This window comes from Gallus gallus, chromosome 13 (genome assembly GCF_016699485.2).
Source record: "Gallus gallus isolate bGalGal1 chromosome 13, bGalGal1.mat.broiler.GRCg7b, whole genome shotgun sequence".
Classification (NCBI taxonomy): Eukaryota; Metazoa; Chordata; class Aves; order Galliformes; family Phasianidae; genus Gallus; species Gallus gallus.
This window is the reverse complement of record NC_052544.1, coordinates 15,644,927-15,659,647: the sequence shown is the minus strand read 5'-3', so window position 1 is coordinate 15,659,647 and position 14,721 is coordinate 15,644,927. Positions and strand designations below refer to the sequence as shown.

At 42.7% G+C, this 14,721-nt stretch overlaps 2 protein-coding genes across 8 annotated transcripts in view; both read right to left on the bottom strand.

Annotated features, from left to right (window-relative positions):
* Positions 1-2,165: 2,165 nt before the first annotated feature.
* C5orf15 (C5orf15 homolog) lies at positions 2,166-7,948 on the bottom strand. Its single transcript, NM_001006154.3, has 3 exons — positions 7,839-7,948; positions 4,345-4,940; positions 2,166-3,730 (listed from the first exon to the last, which is right to left on the bottom strand). Exons 1-3 carry the CDS (start codon positions 7,936-7,938, stop codon positions 3,599-3,601), a joined length of 828 nt encoding a protein of 275 aa, NP_001006154.2. The 5' UTR covers positions 7,939-7,948; the 3' UTR covers positions 2,166-3,598.
* Positions 7,949-8,923: 975 nt separating this feature from the next.
* VDAC1 (voltage dependent anion channel 1) overlaps positions 8,924-14,721 on the bottom strand; it is a 61,023-nt gene continuing 55,225 nt past the window's right edge. For all 7 annotated transcript variants that reach the window (XM_040646923.2, XM_046900379.1, XM_025154858.3 and 4 more), the window contains 4 exons: positions 14,306-14,533; positions 11,208-11,358; positions 10,643-10,700; positions 8,924-9,880 (listed from right to left, as the gene is read on the bottom strand). In XM_040646923.2, the coding sequence (XP_040502857.1) occupies positions 9,789-9,880; positions 10,643-10,700; positions 11,208-11,358; positions 14,306-14,533 (529 nt within the window). In that variant the 3' untranslated portion in view covers positions 8,924-9,788. The remainder of the gene's footprint in view (positions 9,881-10,642; positions 10,701-11,207; positions 11,359-14,305; positions 14,534-14,721) is intronic.

Here is a 14,721-nt window from a genome sequence, read left to right as displayed (position 1 = left end):
CAAAACGGCCCATCTCCCCTTTCCACTGCTTCTGTAGCGTTGTAGAAATCCCACGTCTCCCATCCCCTTCATCTCCCGTAACTCATCACCCCGCTTACACAAACCTTGCTCTGCTCCCCCGCACACAGCAAAGCGGCAGCTGAGGACAGCCGGATGCTATGAGCTGCTACTGGGTGAAAATTAAAGTATTTTAAAACCCCTGATTTCCTGGATGGTAAAAGGGAAATGTATCATTTGTTTAAAGAATCCCGGTCGTTATTCCTTCATTTCACAAAATCCCACTAATGAGAACCTACAGAAATAGAGCTTCAACCCCCCCCCCCCCTCGAGAAGTTAAGTGGGAAAGCTCTTACTGATACTCCGTTCCTTTTATCGGCACGCTGATGGAAGCCATAATTCACCTTAACACGAGAAAGTTTCCTTTCTTAGTAGAGGAACTCATCAGACGTTTCTCGTTGGTGAGATCTGACACAAATCCGTTTGCTTTTTCCTCTATTTGATCTCAGCACCTTATGAATTTTTCATTGCCTGCTCTTAATTTTCCGCAAGCAAATTCAATTAAAGAAATTAAAAAGTAGTAGTTCAGCCCTGATTACCTCATCAGCAAATGGCTCTTTTATTGCAGCAGGGATGACACACGTCCCACTCTCCTGGTGCTACTGGGGTCCTACAGAACTGGATCACATGAAACCTTTCCCCTTTTACTGGTGCTATTAGGGAGCAGCACATCAAACCACCCAGGCAATTCATCGAGGTGCTTCCCCTGCACAGGCAGCATTCCAAGGCTTACTGGGAATGAAGAGATTTCCTTGTGTAGCAATTGGACAGATCAATACGATGGGAAAAGCGTTACAACTAAGGTGTGATGACAGAAGGACCAGCACAATGGAGAGGAGCTATAAAGGAAGATTACTCACCGTGTCAGAAGATTGCAGGTTTGCAGGGAAAGCCTCACCAAGGAGGGACCTCCAGGAAGAAACCCTTCCCGAGGGGCAGTCAGCCCTTAAATGAGCTCTATGAGAGGTGCACCCAGGCTGCACCCCTTCCAGTCCCACAGCTGAATTGCCTCCAGCTGTGCTCCCAGGGCTGACCGGGTCCTTTCCCAGGTGCTCCATCAGTGGTGCAGGCCGGGACTCAGCAGTTCCCACACACAGTGATATTCCACCAACATCATTATGTAAATTGATCAGCTGAGATGCATCCACAAACTTTCTGCTCCCGTATGATCAGAGACCACTGAGCCCATCAGGTGGGGCAGCTTCATATAGCCACCACCAGCCCCATAGAGCCCCAAGCACTTACAGTACATGAGCATCCCAGGAGTGCATCTGTTCAGACAACCTCCAAATGAAACCGTTTGAAGAACTTCAAGGGTTTCAGATGAATGTTAATTTCCTATAATTTAAAACCACTCAGAATAGTTTCCCTCAGTGTCATTGGTAAAGAAAAAGCCTTATTAATAAAAATGAAGATTTAAAAGAAAATTTTCTCTTACTTGTGAGACAAAGAGAATGTGCAAAATAGCCAAAGAAAAGAGCAGCTCTTCATCTTAAGTGCCTGGGGGAAGCATGGTTAGCTGCACACTGCTACAAAATACACGTGTGAGCCATGGCTTCATGATCTCCTATCGGTCACCTAAACAAAAAGACTTCAGCACTGATATGAGTGGCAGGAGCACAGAGCTCGAGATGGGATTTTCTCCTCAAAGGGCACCACATGCATGAGCACGTTCAGCAAGGACAGATAAAGGGCCACTGCAAAAGAGAATGTATTACCTTCAGCAGTACAGCCAAAGTGGCCTAAATACAGGCAGATGCAACTCACAGCACTGAAGCTGTGGGGTGAGTATTGTCACAGTATAGAATTGCAAAATACACTGCAATGGCAGCAAAGCAAACTGCAAAGAAGCAGGTTTGGTAATTGATTCCCACCAAGCCATGTGGCTGTTAGCCGTGCTCTTCTTCCTCCAGCAAAAGTGTTGGTTTTTATTTAAATGTAAAAAATGTGGGTTTGTTGGAAGGAACACAACTTCCCCAACACAGAGCAACATCACCAGTAACAAGATATCATTCTGAGCATGCTGCCCAATCCCAAGTTGAAGCAGGCTCGTTATGATAAGGTACTGTATAAAAGCAGTGGAATAGGTAAGATTAAAAAACCCCACAAACTTATTATCGTCATTTATTTTAAAAACCTTATTCAAAATACTAAGTGATACAAGTCCAAATATGATACAAATTACTGCAAGAAAAGACTTTGGGGGTATTTTGTCTGTGCTTTACTTTCTGGTGGTTATGAAAACAAAGCATTTAATGGTAGGATTTACAATTTTAGCACTTCATTCTTAAGGCAGTATTGTGCCTTTGGGTTCCTCGTGCCAACAGCTGCAAATCTTTTCATTTCCCAAAATGGTACATCGCTACTTGAATACCCAGCCATTAATTATGGGGTTCCACTTGTCGTTATTTACATATTTATCAACTTGAAAACAAAATCACCAACAGAATGTACAGAAAACTACGATTTTATATTTTACAACTCGTGAAAACATAAATAATGGAAGTAGAAAAGACAAGGTTTAAACAAAACAGAACACCCTACCGTACCGGTACCTTGCTTTACACTGCTGCTGTGTAAATATGGGAGTTGCTGTCTGCAGACCAGCAGTCCCACACACTGCTCTTTTCATCTGCCTGTTACCTGGGTCAGAATAACAACAAAACAAAGCATTCTTACTCTCCCGGTCCACTCCTGTTTATAACACCAAACCACAGACCTCTTTCCCAGCAGATTTAAAATTCAGCAGAAAGCTTTGCTGTATTGGAAGCCTGTCAACTACCTCTATTTTAGTTAAGTTTATTGAACAAGGCTTATTTTCCATTCATTAATTTCAAAAGAAAATGAAATAGTCGTTAGTATCAGTCGGACAGTCATGAAGCTGCACACCTTCTCACAGATGAGGAACATTTGAAGTAGGCAGTATGGCAGTACGCAACTTCTGAAATCAAATGCTTTCTACATAATTATTTTTAAATGATTTGCTGCATGAGCACATACAGAAATTATGAAGCTGTCATGCCAGCTATTCTGCCTAGAATAGGATCAAGCTATGCAAAGCAAAAACAGAACCAAAGAAGACAAGATGAAAGATCTGCAGCATCAGAATTTGAGCACGGGAAAAAGCAATTATATTTTAAGTTTGCAATATAGCAAGATTTATGAGCCATATAAGTGATTAGCAAAGAGATATTAATTTGATTTAGTGATGCCAAACTCATTAATTTATTAGACCTAAAATATTTTATGCTTTTTTTCGGATTGGTATTAAGACTGCTCCAGAGAGAAATAAAGAAGCTTAACGAATGGAAATGGCACTAATTATTGAAATGCATCTCTATAGCTGATCTAAAATCTGACCAAAGTAGCAAACAGACGCGTCGTGCCCTTGATTCTGCATGAGATTTAATCTCAGAAACATCCAGGTCCAAGAGACTACCTCTCACATCAGTACAAGTGGCATGTTTAGAATACCTGAATATCATTACATGACTAGGCAGGCAAAGAGTGATAAGTTCAGCAAACTCAAATCACAGTGCTTTCAGAATACGTAGTCATTAGTAATTTTCAGAGAAGGCATCGCTTCATTAACGTTTTGATCTAAACGATGATATTCTACTGTTCTGGAGCACAGCCCATCCCTCCATCTTCGGCTCTGGACCAATAAGAAGATCTGAAAGAAAAAGAAACCCATTTACACTGTGGTATGGAGAAGCATTTCAGTTTCAAACAGCTTAACAGCTGTATTCGTACCAGAGCACTACTCAGTTATCCTGGCAATAATATTACTGCTGCTATAAAACACAGCACAAGTAGTCAGACATTTTCACAGCATCCTTGCCATCAAGTCACCTGCTGACAAATTTAGTTGCAGTTTGGCAAACCACAGCACTCAGCCCACAGTTCCTTCAGTACAGATATCTGTGTAGCATCGGTGGTAGTGCATGTGCTGTTTATAACCCTGTGCAATACCAAAATCACCTTCACGCTACTTTGCTCAGCTCTCATGTCTGGAACTCAGTGATACACACTACCAGTGTTCAACATGAACTGACCAGCAATGCTATCATTTCATTTTCCAATCTAAAATGCTTGATTCAAATTCATTTTCATTATAGAGATAACAATGACAGTAATGATTTGCACATTAGTGGCACAACTAAGCTAAGTGGTCAAAGATTTCATTTTCCAACAAGCTAAGCTCCTCCTCTAAAACAGTTTAGAAAGCAATACAACTTTGTTTTAAATCCTGAAGTTGTTTCTCTCAACCTTTCAAAGCACACTTACCTTCCTCTTATTGTGATAGGTGACATAAACAACAGCTACTAAGAAGGCAACTATAACCAGATGAAAAAAGAAATGGCTGTCCTCTTCTTCTTCCAACCCTGAGACAGACACATACTTTATCTTTTCATCCAGCGACTTGATCTCCTCGTTGTAATTACTGATGGTGTCAGAGTCATCATCTTCTGGCATTTCGAGGAGGTCTGGGTTGTACCTGGAATTTGATGTCATTTCAAAAGTATCATAGTCATCGCCATCTGAATCCATAATTTCTTTTTCTATGGGTGGTGAACTATTCAGTGTGTCTTTCAAATCTGTGAGAAGATCTTCCTCCTCGATTTTAGTATCCTCAGAAGCATCAACATCCACCTGAGATACAGGACTAGCAGTCACCACATGAGAAACATAGGGTGGAGAGTCATCTTTTGCTGTGGATGGTTTCCCTATAGTCACAGAACTGATTTTAGCTGCTGTGGGGCTCGTCTCTTTTTTTGCTGGGGTTACACTCTGCCAGTTGTCTGTCAAATTTTGGGAGCTGCTGAGTGTTTCATTCTCATGTCCAGAAGAAACATTCTGAACCAGCTCTGTTCTCACAGCACCTGAGAAAGGGATGAGAAACAGTCAATATTAAGTACAAGGCACTAACTTCAATTATAAATGGAAAGTACCACAGGCACAGAGAAGAAATCTTACAAGGCCAGGCAGGATATGTTTCATACCACAACCCTTTTCAAATTCATACACAGAAATACACAGTCCTGCACTTTGGCAACGTCAAAAGAGAAGCCTTAAGTGAGACAAGAACTATAACCTGAGAGTGCACACTTACTGCATATGTGTGCCAAATTCAGTGTGCTAATTTCCCAGACTTGGAAGGTCAGGGACGTGTCTTTGCACCCCTTGGAGATTTGTACAGGCCCGATCACTTGGTCACTATTTTCCCTATAACACAGCTGTTCATCACCAGGAAGAGCTGAATCAGGAAGTAACACACTGTAAACCTGACGTGTTTGCTTTTTTATATTTACTTCTTTTTAGAATGAAAAAAAAATGGCTACTTATAAAATCCCAGATTCCAATCAAGGAGGCACCTTAAAAACGAAGAACACATTTAGAATTTCAGTAGGCCTCTCAATAGGAGAACCATACCTGCCTTGTATTTTTGGCACGTCAAAGTTTATTTAAAAAACAAGGAACAAAACTTGCATTAAGTGCTCCTGAGGTGCTCCCTGCCTCACCAGAGTTACAGATCCTAGAAATGAAGCACTGAGCCAACAGCTTGTGTCAAGTTACTCTCAAGTAAAATAGTATTCAGGGGATACTGAATCAGGTTATTTATGTAACACAGATAGTTACAGTTACAACACTTCTTGTTTGTATGGTACCCTTTTCTAGCATGAATTACCCTTTAATCAGCCACAGAACAGAGAAGACTCACTCATCCTACGTGAACCAGACATGATGGCTTCCCTATGCTTAAGCCCCAGATGAGCTGCTTTACCTTTAAAACATTTGTCACTGCTGAAGAAATTATTAGTTCAAACCAGAATATCACCACTAACTGTTCTGCTCTTTCAGAGGATAAGCTTAGGGAACTCTTATCTCCTCCCAGGAATCAGACCAGCTAATTGCACGTGTGGAGATAAATATGAGGAAAGGCAGCTGCAAGGAAAGTCTCACATTTATAGCTAGTTGGTTTTTAACAGACAAATCAGTGTTATTAATTTACTCAATTTAAAACTTCACAGAGACAGGAAAACATACTGGATGCAAATTATTTAGTTATTACTATTTGCCTCTCATTCAAAAAATGAAGGAGAATCTCTCTCCACAAACACTCCACGCCATTTTTTGAACTAAGTAATTCTGATGAACACCTCTCTCTCTCTCTCCAAAAGCTGTTTCTTTCATTAGATAGGGAAATGAAGGGAAGAATTCACAAACATTTCTCATCTGAGTGCTCACCCAGGAGGAAGAGCAGGAGGGAAGCAGATACAGACTCTTTGTACCTTTCCCATAGGAAGGGCATGTCAACAACTGCCCAGTAACACCTCCACATCTCTGGACTGTGATGTCAGAGCCCAGATATAGTCACATTCAGTTAATTCTTTGGAAGGTCACTTACACCAAATTAAAATATACATGCTATTAGGGACCTGATCAGCAAAGCAAGGAACACTGCTTTATTTTCTACACCTATTCTGATCACATACGAGTGAGAAGGAATAAACTCCTCTTATTCCTGAAAAACTGTGGCTCTTTAACAGGAGTGGCAAGCTTAGCACTGAAACCAGCACTGATTGATGATATCTACTCAAAACTATTTGGCACTATAATCAGTGGTTGCACTGTTTGCAGTTACACGACACTGTCTGATGACATTAGACACGGTGTTTGGCCTCCAGAGACGCCTTATCTTCAGAAACAGATATTAATGTTTAACTGTAGTGACAGACGAACTAGCAAAGATTGCTTGTAAAAATACCTGACAGGGTTAAAATTCACTTCCAGGGAAATTTACATTTTAGAAAGCAAGGTGACTTCTGGCACTAAAAACTCTTTATTTCCTACAGTTTTCTGTTGCACGCCCTGAGCCACCTCCTCCATTATTCCCCACCCATCAGGCAGGCAGAGCAGCTGCGGGGAACACCGCAGCACCGGGGCAGGAAAGGAACCCCAGGTGCAGAGCAGTGCTGTTCCATCCTTCAGGTCCTCTCTTCACCACCCCAGCAGCAGCGCACCTGAAACAAACAGCAATTCACTGCCTTTGAAACACATCTTATTGGTAAAGCTGGCCTGCAGGTCCAAGAGACTGAACTATGAATCAACAGCAGGATAACATAAACTTTATGAATGCTGCTCCACAGGTGACGCCTCCTGTTTTATAACGTCGGCCGAAACCACCACAGGCAGATGGTGGGGAGGGCAGTAAAGGTCCGACCTTCCCACCCACGGGCATTCACTGCTGCCTGGTGAACGCTTCTGGATCCCAACCCGGGCTGTGAGCACAGCGCAACCAACAGCGGGCACTGCAGCCACCGCCACTGCTGCAGAGTTGTGTCAGTGTCACACGCAGACCCTCGTTCAGCACTGGCAAAAACGCACAGCTAACGGCGGTGACCGAGGAGAAGAACGGCGTTTTTTGGCTGAGAACGTCTTGTATCCCACCGCATTACTGAGCTCTTTGTTTCCATGGAAATGAACGGCAGGCAGTACTTTCGGAGAGAGCTACGTACGAAGACCAGCAGGGAGAGCAATAGAACCAGACACGGACCGGGATTAACGAGTACGACATACACAGCCTTACGACGCATCGGAAAGCGACAATTAGGAAAGCAATAAGAGCAGGAGCACAGCGCGGGCATCACCGCCCCGGCGGTTCGGACGGGACCGGGCCGATTTTTAGGCCGAAATCTGAACCCAATGAAAAAAAAGACAAACCACAAACCACGGCCGAGGTGCGCCCTCAGCGCCCGCCCACGCCCTGCCGAGCTCACCGGAGGCCTGCAGGCCGCGTGCCGCCATGGCCCAGCCGCACAGAAGGACGAGGCAGAGCGCGCGGCCCGCCGCGGAGCGCCCGTCACCGGCGGCCGCCATCTTCCCGGGCACTCCCACAGACGTGGCGACAGCACCGCCCCCCGCGCCGGGAGAGCAGCGCGCATGCGCAGGAGAGAAGGCCTGCGCGCCGGAAGTGAACCCACCGCGCATGCGCGGAGGCGGATGAGGACGCGCAGGCGCTCTGCAGAGCGGTCGGGCTGTTGCAAGTTGGAACGGAGGGGCCGAGAAGGCGGAAACGCGCCCAGCCCTGATAGAAAAGGGAGCGGCCCTTCCTTCCGCTGCAGGGTGGCTCCGTCCGCCCGCTGCCCTCCGAAGCAAAGTGCCACCGCCATGCGTGGCGCTCAGCGCTGCCCCCAGGAATGCCAAGCAGATCTATGGACTTCAGCAGGAGGGGAATAAGCGCTCGGCCTTATCCCCAGTGACAGCCATGGCAGCTGGCGGTTGATGCCCCAACCCTGACATGTATTTCAAGAGGCATTTTAATAACGCCCTCAGTAGCTTCTGGTTATCCCTGAAGCAGCTGTTTGTTGCTTTCACCAATCTGGTCATAGAGGGTGATAGAACTGTATTTTCTACTATAGAATCATGGAATTGCTCAGCTTAGAAATGACCTTAAAGCTCATCGAGTCCAACCTTAACCTAACCGTCCTACCCTAACTAACAGCCCTCTGCTCAATCACGGCCCTGAGCACCACATCCAAACAGCTTTTAAACACATCCAGGATGGTGACTCAACCACCTCCCTGGGCAGCCCATTCCAGCACTAAACAACCCTTTCTGTAAAGAAGTGTTTCCTGATATCCAACCTAAAATCACCTTGGTGCCACCTGAGGCCATTTCCCCTCATTCTGTCACCAGTGAGAAGAGACCAACGCTGCTCTCGCTGTAAGCACCCTTCAGATACTGCCCTTACTGAGCTCTTTGGCACGTACTACTAAGAAAAGCACTAAAATGCTGCCCTGCAGATCCAAAAAATCAGTACAAAAATACCTTCCCAGTTAACACACAAAGTCAACGTAAAAGGTGATATTTCAATATTTTATTCAAGTTGGGTTTGATTTTTTTTATCCAGTTTTAGTAGTGTCAGGTACAGCACTTTGGGGTCTATTTCCACACAAAATGGAAGACTCTAAAAATGTACCCATTTAGTTGCTAAAAAAAAGTGGTAATAAAACAAAAGTCCATTTTAAATTTCGTGATGCAACTATGTGATTGCAGTTACAAACACTCTTCCCTGATTACGGCCCTGTCTTACAAGCTTTCCAGTCAGTGCAAGGGAAAGGAACCACAGCACAGGACAAGTAGTATTGGCTGAGTCACATCAAACCTTCTCGGCAACAGTTACACAAAGTAGACAACCTAAAGCGTTCTGGAGACAGCTGTAGGTGTAAAAGAACCAAATGAGACAAACCATTTGTGAAACATCCATCGGAACAAAAATATAATCCCTTTTTTCAGGCAAGTTTGCACATTCCACAGTGAATTGAGGCCTCAAGTGTCAACATTTTGCATAAAGATTTAACAGGACAACAGTGGTCTGCAATTCCTGACATAACGGGTCTTGCATCACGCTAACATATTCCTTGTGCAGTCAATATGTTAGTAAAGGTAATGATACCTTCCTATTTGCTATCATGTGGCAGCTGACAGATAAGATGGGCAATAACATTCCAAAACAGAAAAAAATTAACACCTGGAATTCGGATTTTTTAGAATGCTTTTTGTCTCCATTTCTGAAACATCACTTTAAAGCTTAGCTGTCTTTAACCAGGACTAGCAGGACTGATACTTAGCATTACTTGCATCCCAGACATACGACATTGAAAGGTACACTATATTCTGAAGGTAGCTATGCTGTATTTTCAAATTAACCATTGTAAAATCTCTTTTTATGCTTCAAATTCCAATCCTAGACCAAGCTTGTGACCACCTGCATTGACATTCTTGCCATCCAACAAAGCTGACAATGTCAGCTTGATACCTGCAAACAGAGAGAAGTGAGAGAAAAGACAACGATTAAAACTTGGAATGAGCTGTATGTTCAGTAACTGCAGTATCTGCTGTAATTCACTGAGTGGCTGCATTCATGTCATTTGGCAGCTAGCCATGTAAGGTCTGGACTTTTTCAGGCAGTCAGCAAATATTACATCTTCCTAATTCTCAAAGTTAGGATAAAACAAACCACAGTGATAGACTTTACTTTTGGTCACTCCAAGTAACTAAAGCTCTCAGTGAGTTCACTGCTGGTGGCCTACGGATGAATCTAATTTTAGACTCAGGTATAATGAAAAACTGGGACCTTGACATTTACTCACCCTTCTGCAGCTCTTTAAAACACTGGGATGAAAAGCCCTGAGCCACGTCTGATGTAGTAATCAACCTGCTTGGTATTCTGGCAGCAGATTTTTTAGACTACATTAAAACCACTCAGGCAGCTGTAAGACTGCCTTCGTCCTGGACCAGCAGGCCTTGGGAACATCACATTTTCAAGCAAAGAAACTCAGTGATAAGACTTGGTGTCAACAAAAGAGTATCTGATGGCCACTGGTTGTTGGTCTAGCAACTCTGCTTCCAACACACATCCCAAACTAACAGAGCAGACAGTGGAAAAGTTCACCACTGGGTTGCCACACAGAACAGCAGTGTTACAAAACCAACCACATTCTGTTGCAAAAAGCCTCTCTGATATTTCAAGGCTGAAATACTATTTACTGACCTCTGAATTTCTTCTGCATCGACTTACCTGGCTTTAAAGTCTGAGTGTATCCCAGTCCAATCAGACTGGAGTTGTTCACTTTAGCCTTAATGGAGAAAAATACCACATGTGAATAATTTGTTATTTTTCTTCAAAACCCTTCCCACTTGGAAATCACGTCATGCCTTTTAAATGCATAAATAACTTCATGCTTCAAATCACAGACAAAAAAATAATCTAGAGTTAACTTTTGCTGTAACTTAACTCCAAAACCAACCAATCTATAGTCCAAATCCACAGTCACTGCAAACACTGCTTTTGTTGACTGTGTGTGTAATTTTTTCAAAAATACGGACTGAAAATTTCTCAAAACAGTGCCCAATAAATAGGATAAAACATTCTGTATCAGTTTCAAGGGAAATCCAATAATTGTGCTCTCATGCGGCCAAAAGGGAGACAAGGAGAGGCATGTGCCAATCCAATTGGCAACAGAATTGGCACATACCATGGAACTGCCTCAAAACTACTCTACTCACTGATGTAAAGTTGCTTCACATTTCTATTACAAGAAGCTACTTTCAAATGCTTACAAATGTCTGTGTATGGCACTCACAGAAAAAGAGGCATCTGGGTCAATCTGATACTTGGCTGCTATTCCGAAGCGAGTGTTGCTGTTACCAGCTGTCCAAGCAAGATTCACAGCAGTTTCCAGTTTCTCATTCACCTTCTGGTAAATGGAGCCTCCAAATTCTGTTCCATCATTCCTGGAAGGAACACAGCAGTGGAGGTTTAAACTGTATCCCAAAGCAATCTTTTTTTTTTCTTTTTCTTTTCAGTTAGATCTCTATTTGCAGAACATTCACTTGCACCTCATTTAATTTCTCTGTAACAACAACGATTTTGGCCAGATTGGTTATGAAGTCATCTTTAAATGCTTAAATTCATTGAAGGTTATCATATTTCAACAAGCAATGTATGAATTAAAAAAAAAACATCACGACAAACTATCACAAATAGATTAATGATGACAGCCTCCCATTTTCCCTGCTGTGTAGACAGGAGTCATTGTAGAAAAGACATTTATTATTCTCTATGAAATAATTGTGTTCCCAGACATGCACCTTCCCAGTGCCCAGAGGGGCTGCACCCCCATCACAGCGCCTCATCAGCGTGCTTTTACCTGACACAGATGAACTGCATCATAAGTGAAGATGCCAATTTAATTTCCAAGTCTATCAGCTCTTACAAATGAATACCACATTCAATGGCCTTCATTATAGAAGTCTCTGGACTTGAAACTAAAATGAAACTCATTTGGGTTTGCAGAGAGCTGTAGCCAACCGTGGAACGATGGCAGCCCACAGTCTGGCTACCGAGCAGCAGAACTTCCAGTTACTGCTTACACCAGGGACACACAGGGAATAAAATGAGGTAAATGGAGTGCAAAACCTTACAGCATCCAGATCATAAAAGCAGGAGCAAATAATTTATATAAGCACTGCAGTTCCTCTAAACAAGTCTGAATTTCCATGTTAACTCATTTTCTTAGAAGAGGATACATTGCACAGAACAGCTTTACACCACGAGATCTTTGCAGATAAATACCTATTATTATTTCTAAGTTATGCAATAAATGAGCTTCAATTATTGGACAATAGCAAGCCATCAGGGACTTTAAAAGGCAGTTTAGAATCTTTCCACTTTTGCCTCTTTGGCACAGTGTACGTCAGTTCATAACAGTCGCACAGTGAAAGCCTATTTCAATGTTGAAGTGATAGCAGCAGCTTTTTAAACTGTCAGAGCAATTCTTCCAGAAAAAGGCTACAATACTTACTTCAGATAAGACTGAAGCTCACATATAACTGCATGTGCTTGGCTCTCAAGAAAAGGAGGAATTAAAAAGGACTGAGGAGAGCTGGTTACACAGGCAGATTTTGTGCAAGGTTCCCATACAGCTCTGTCTTGACCTGCAACATTAGTGGGGGGCGGTCTGAGCTAAGCTCCAAAGGTGAGGAAAATCATATTTAAAACTAGAAATTATCCAACCCTGCCTCCCTTTAGTTATTATGTGTTATTACATTATTTTAAAGTTATTTAAAAAAATAAAAATCAAAGCTCCTTTTAATTCTAGTCATAGTAATAACACTTCTCATACATAGATCAAAAACATTACCCCCGATGGAAATGCAGATATTAAGGCACCATTAAGGAGAGCAACTTGCTCAGGCCCCTGGCTGCTCTGTGAAGCAGGCAGAACAGAAGGCGATGCTTCGAGCCCCACCTAGTTCATTCATCAACCGTGCCACAGCATCCTTTTGATACACTGAACTGCCTAGATATAATGACCCAGCACGCCAGCCATGCAAATTCCAAATACAACAGTTTCCTGGATTTTACATGCTTCAAAGTCGAAACACGCCAAAAGCACCCAGCTAAGCCATTCATATCGATAATTAAGATTTCTGTTCATATCACACATATACATTTTTGCCCGTCGGTTGGTAGAGTATGAATACTAAACAAGCAAATAAGGCATCCTCTTGAAGATCATTCATCATCCGCTCATAGTAACAATCACCTAATAACAGACCCTCAGGGATCCAAGGAACGGCAGCAGAGGCTCAGATCCCACTGTAATGCTCTGATGTTATTCCCTGCTGTTGCTTTAATCAGGAGTAATAGTAATTACTGCATTTTATAGCAAAAGCCAATAATACAATGTTTTGAACTACTACAGTGTAACAAAGTTGAAAGCCATTATGCTTGAAGGAATAGCTCGTAACTGCTGAGTGGAGGGGGACCCCTTGTATTGGTCTGATGAAAGTTTTCTGCCCAAATTTTTGTGCTTTGGCAGTCCTTCAAACACGCTGCCTGGGCTATGAAGGTTCAATTGTTCTGTAAGGCAACTTTCTAAACCAGATCTCTGCAAAACAGCATGAGCCAGAACAGAAAGCCTTTGAAGCAGCAGCTCTAGGAAAGTGGAACGGTTGTTCAGCCCTGAAATGGGAACAGCCTGCAACAGCTCTGCTACATGCAAAACATGCAGTTACCCAAGGGAGTGGTAAAGGGGGTGGAGTAGGGATTGCCTAATCTTAATTTAAAAAAAGCCTGTCTTACTGAGGACATTAATTGCTTTTTTAAGAGGAACGGGGGGCACAAAAATTAAGTTTTCGAGGAATTTAATCCTGGTTTCTCTCTGCACAAACATTCAGAAAACACAAATGCTTGTGTATATGGATTATTAGGAGTTGCAATACTAAAGCAAACTTTTCAATCATATCCCTGCCAATCCCGAATCTAAACCAGTCCATACCTCTTCTGCTGGATCCCCTTTGTCTGTTACTGTCATTCTCTGATTAAACTCCTTCTTCTACAGATCACACTATAGTTTGTTCAATTTTTACGTGTGCAAAAGGGAGGCATTGCTTTTACCTCAACACTCGTGAACAATATTTTTGAAACCCACTTGTTTTAGGATTTCACTAAGAGATTTCAGAAATCACTGTGTGTCAGAAGGATGGACTGTGGATGCACCCACATACATGTGGAAAGCTAATGCAACTGTAAAACTCAGCTTGCAATCCCAAATGAAGAAGAAACATCAGAGCCAACTTCCCCCCCTTTTCCAGTTTTGAAACTCTGCCCCATCACTGTTCCGGAAGCATCAAAATCCTCTTAAATTCTATGTAATGCCCATCCCCCAATACTTACACGTTAGTGTGAAGCTGGAACTCATCAGTCTTATAGCCGACAGCAAAATTGCTCTGGGTTACTCTAGACTTTGCTGTCTCAAAAGTCATTTGGTAACCTGCCAACCAGCCCTCGTAGCCAAGCACCAGGGCTCCACGTATCGAAGGACCGGCGATATCAAAATCCATGTCGCAGCCCATGTTGATGTGCTCCCTTTTGTATCCTGTCTTAATTTTAGCACTCTTTTTCCTAAAACAAAAAGAAAGAAGCTCACATCCTTGAAAGGGCACTCTCAAGTGGCAATTCAATCAAATCAGTTACTTTAACTCCATGTAACTCCATGTAACAGGTTTTGGAGACAAAGTATATGTATCTGGAGAGTCATAGGATACATCACCTTCTCAAATTCCAGAGTTGTGAGAAATTCATTCATCTAT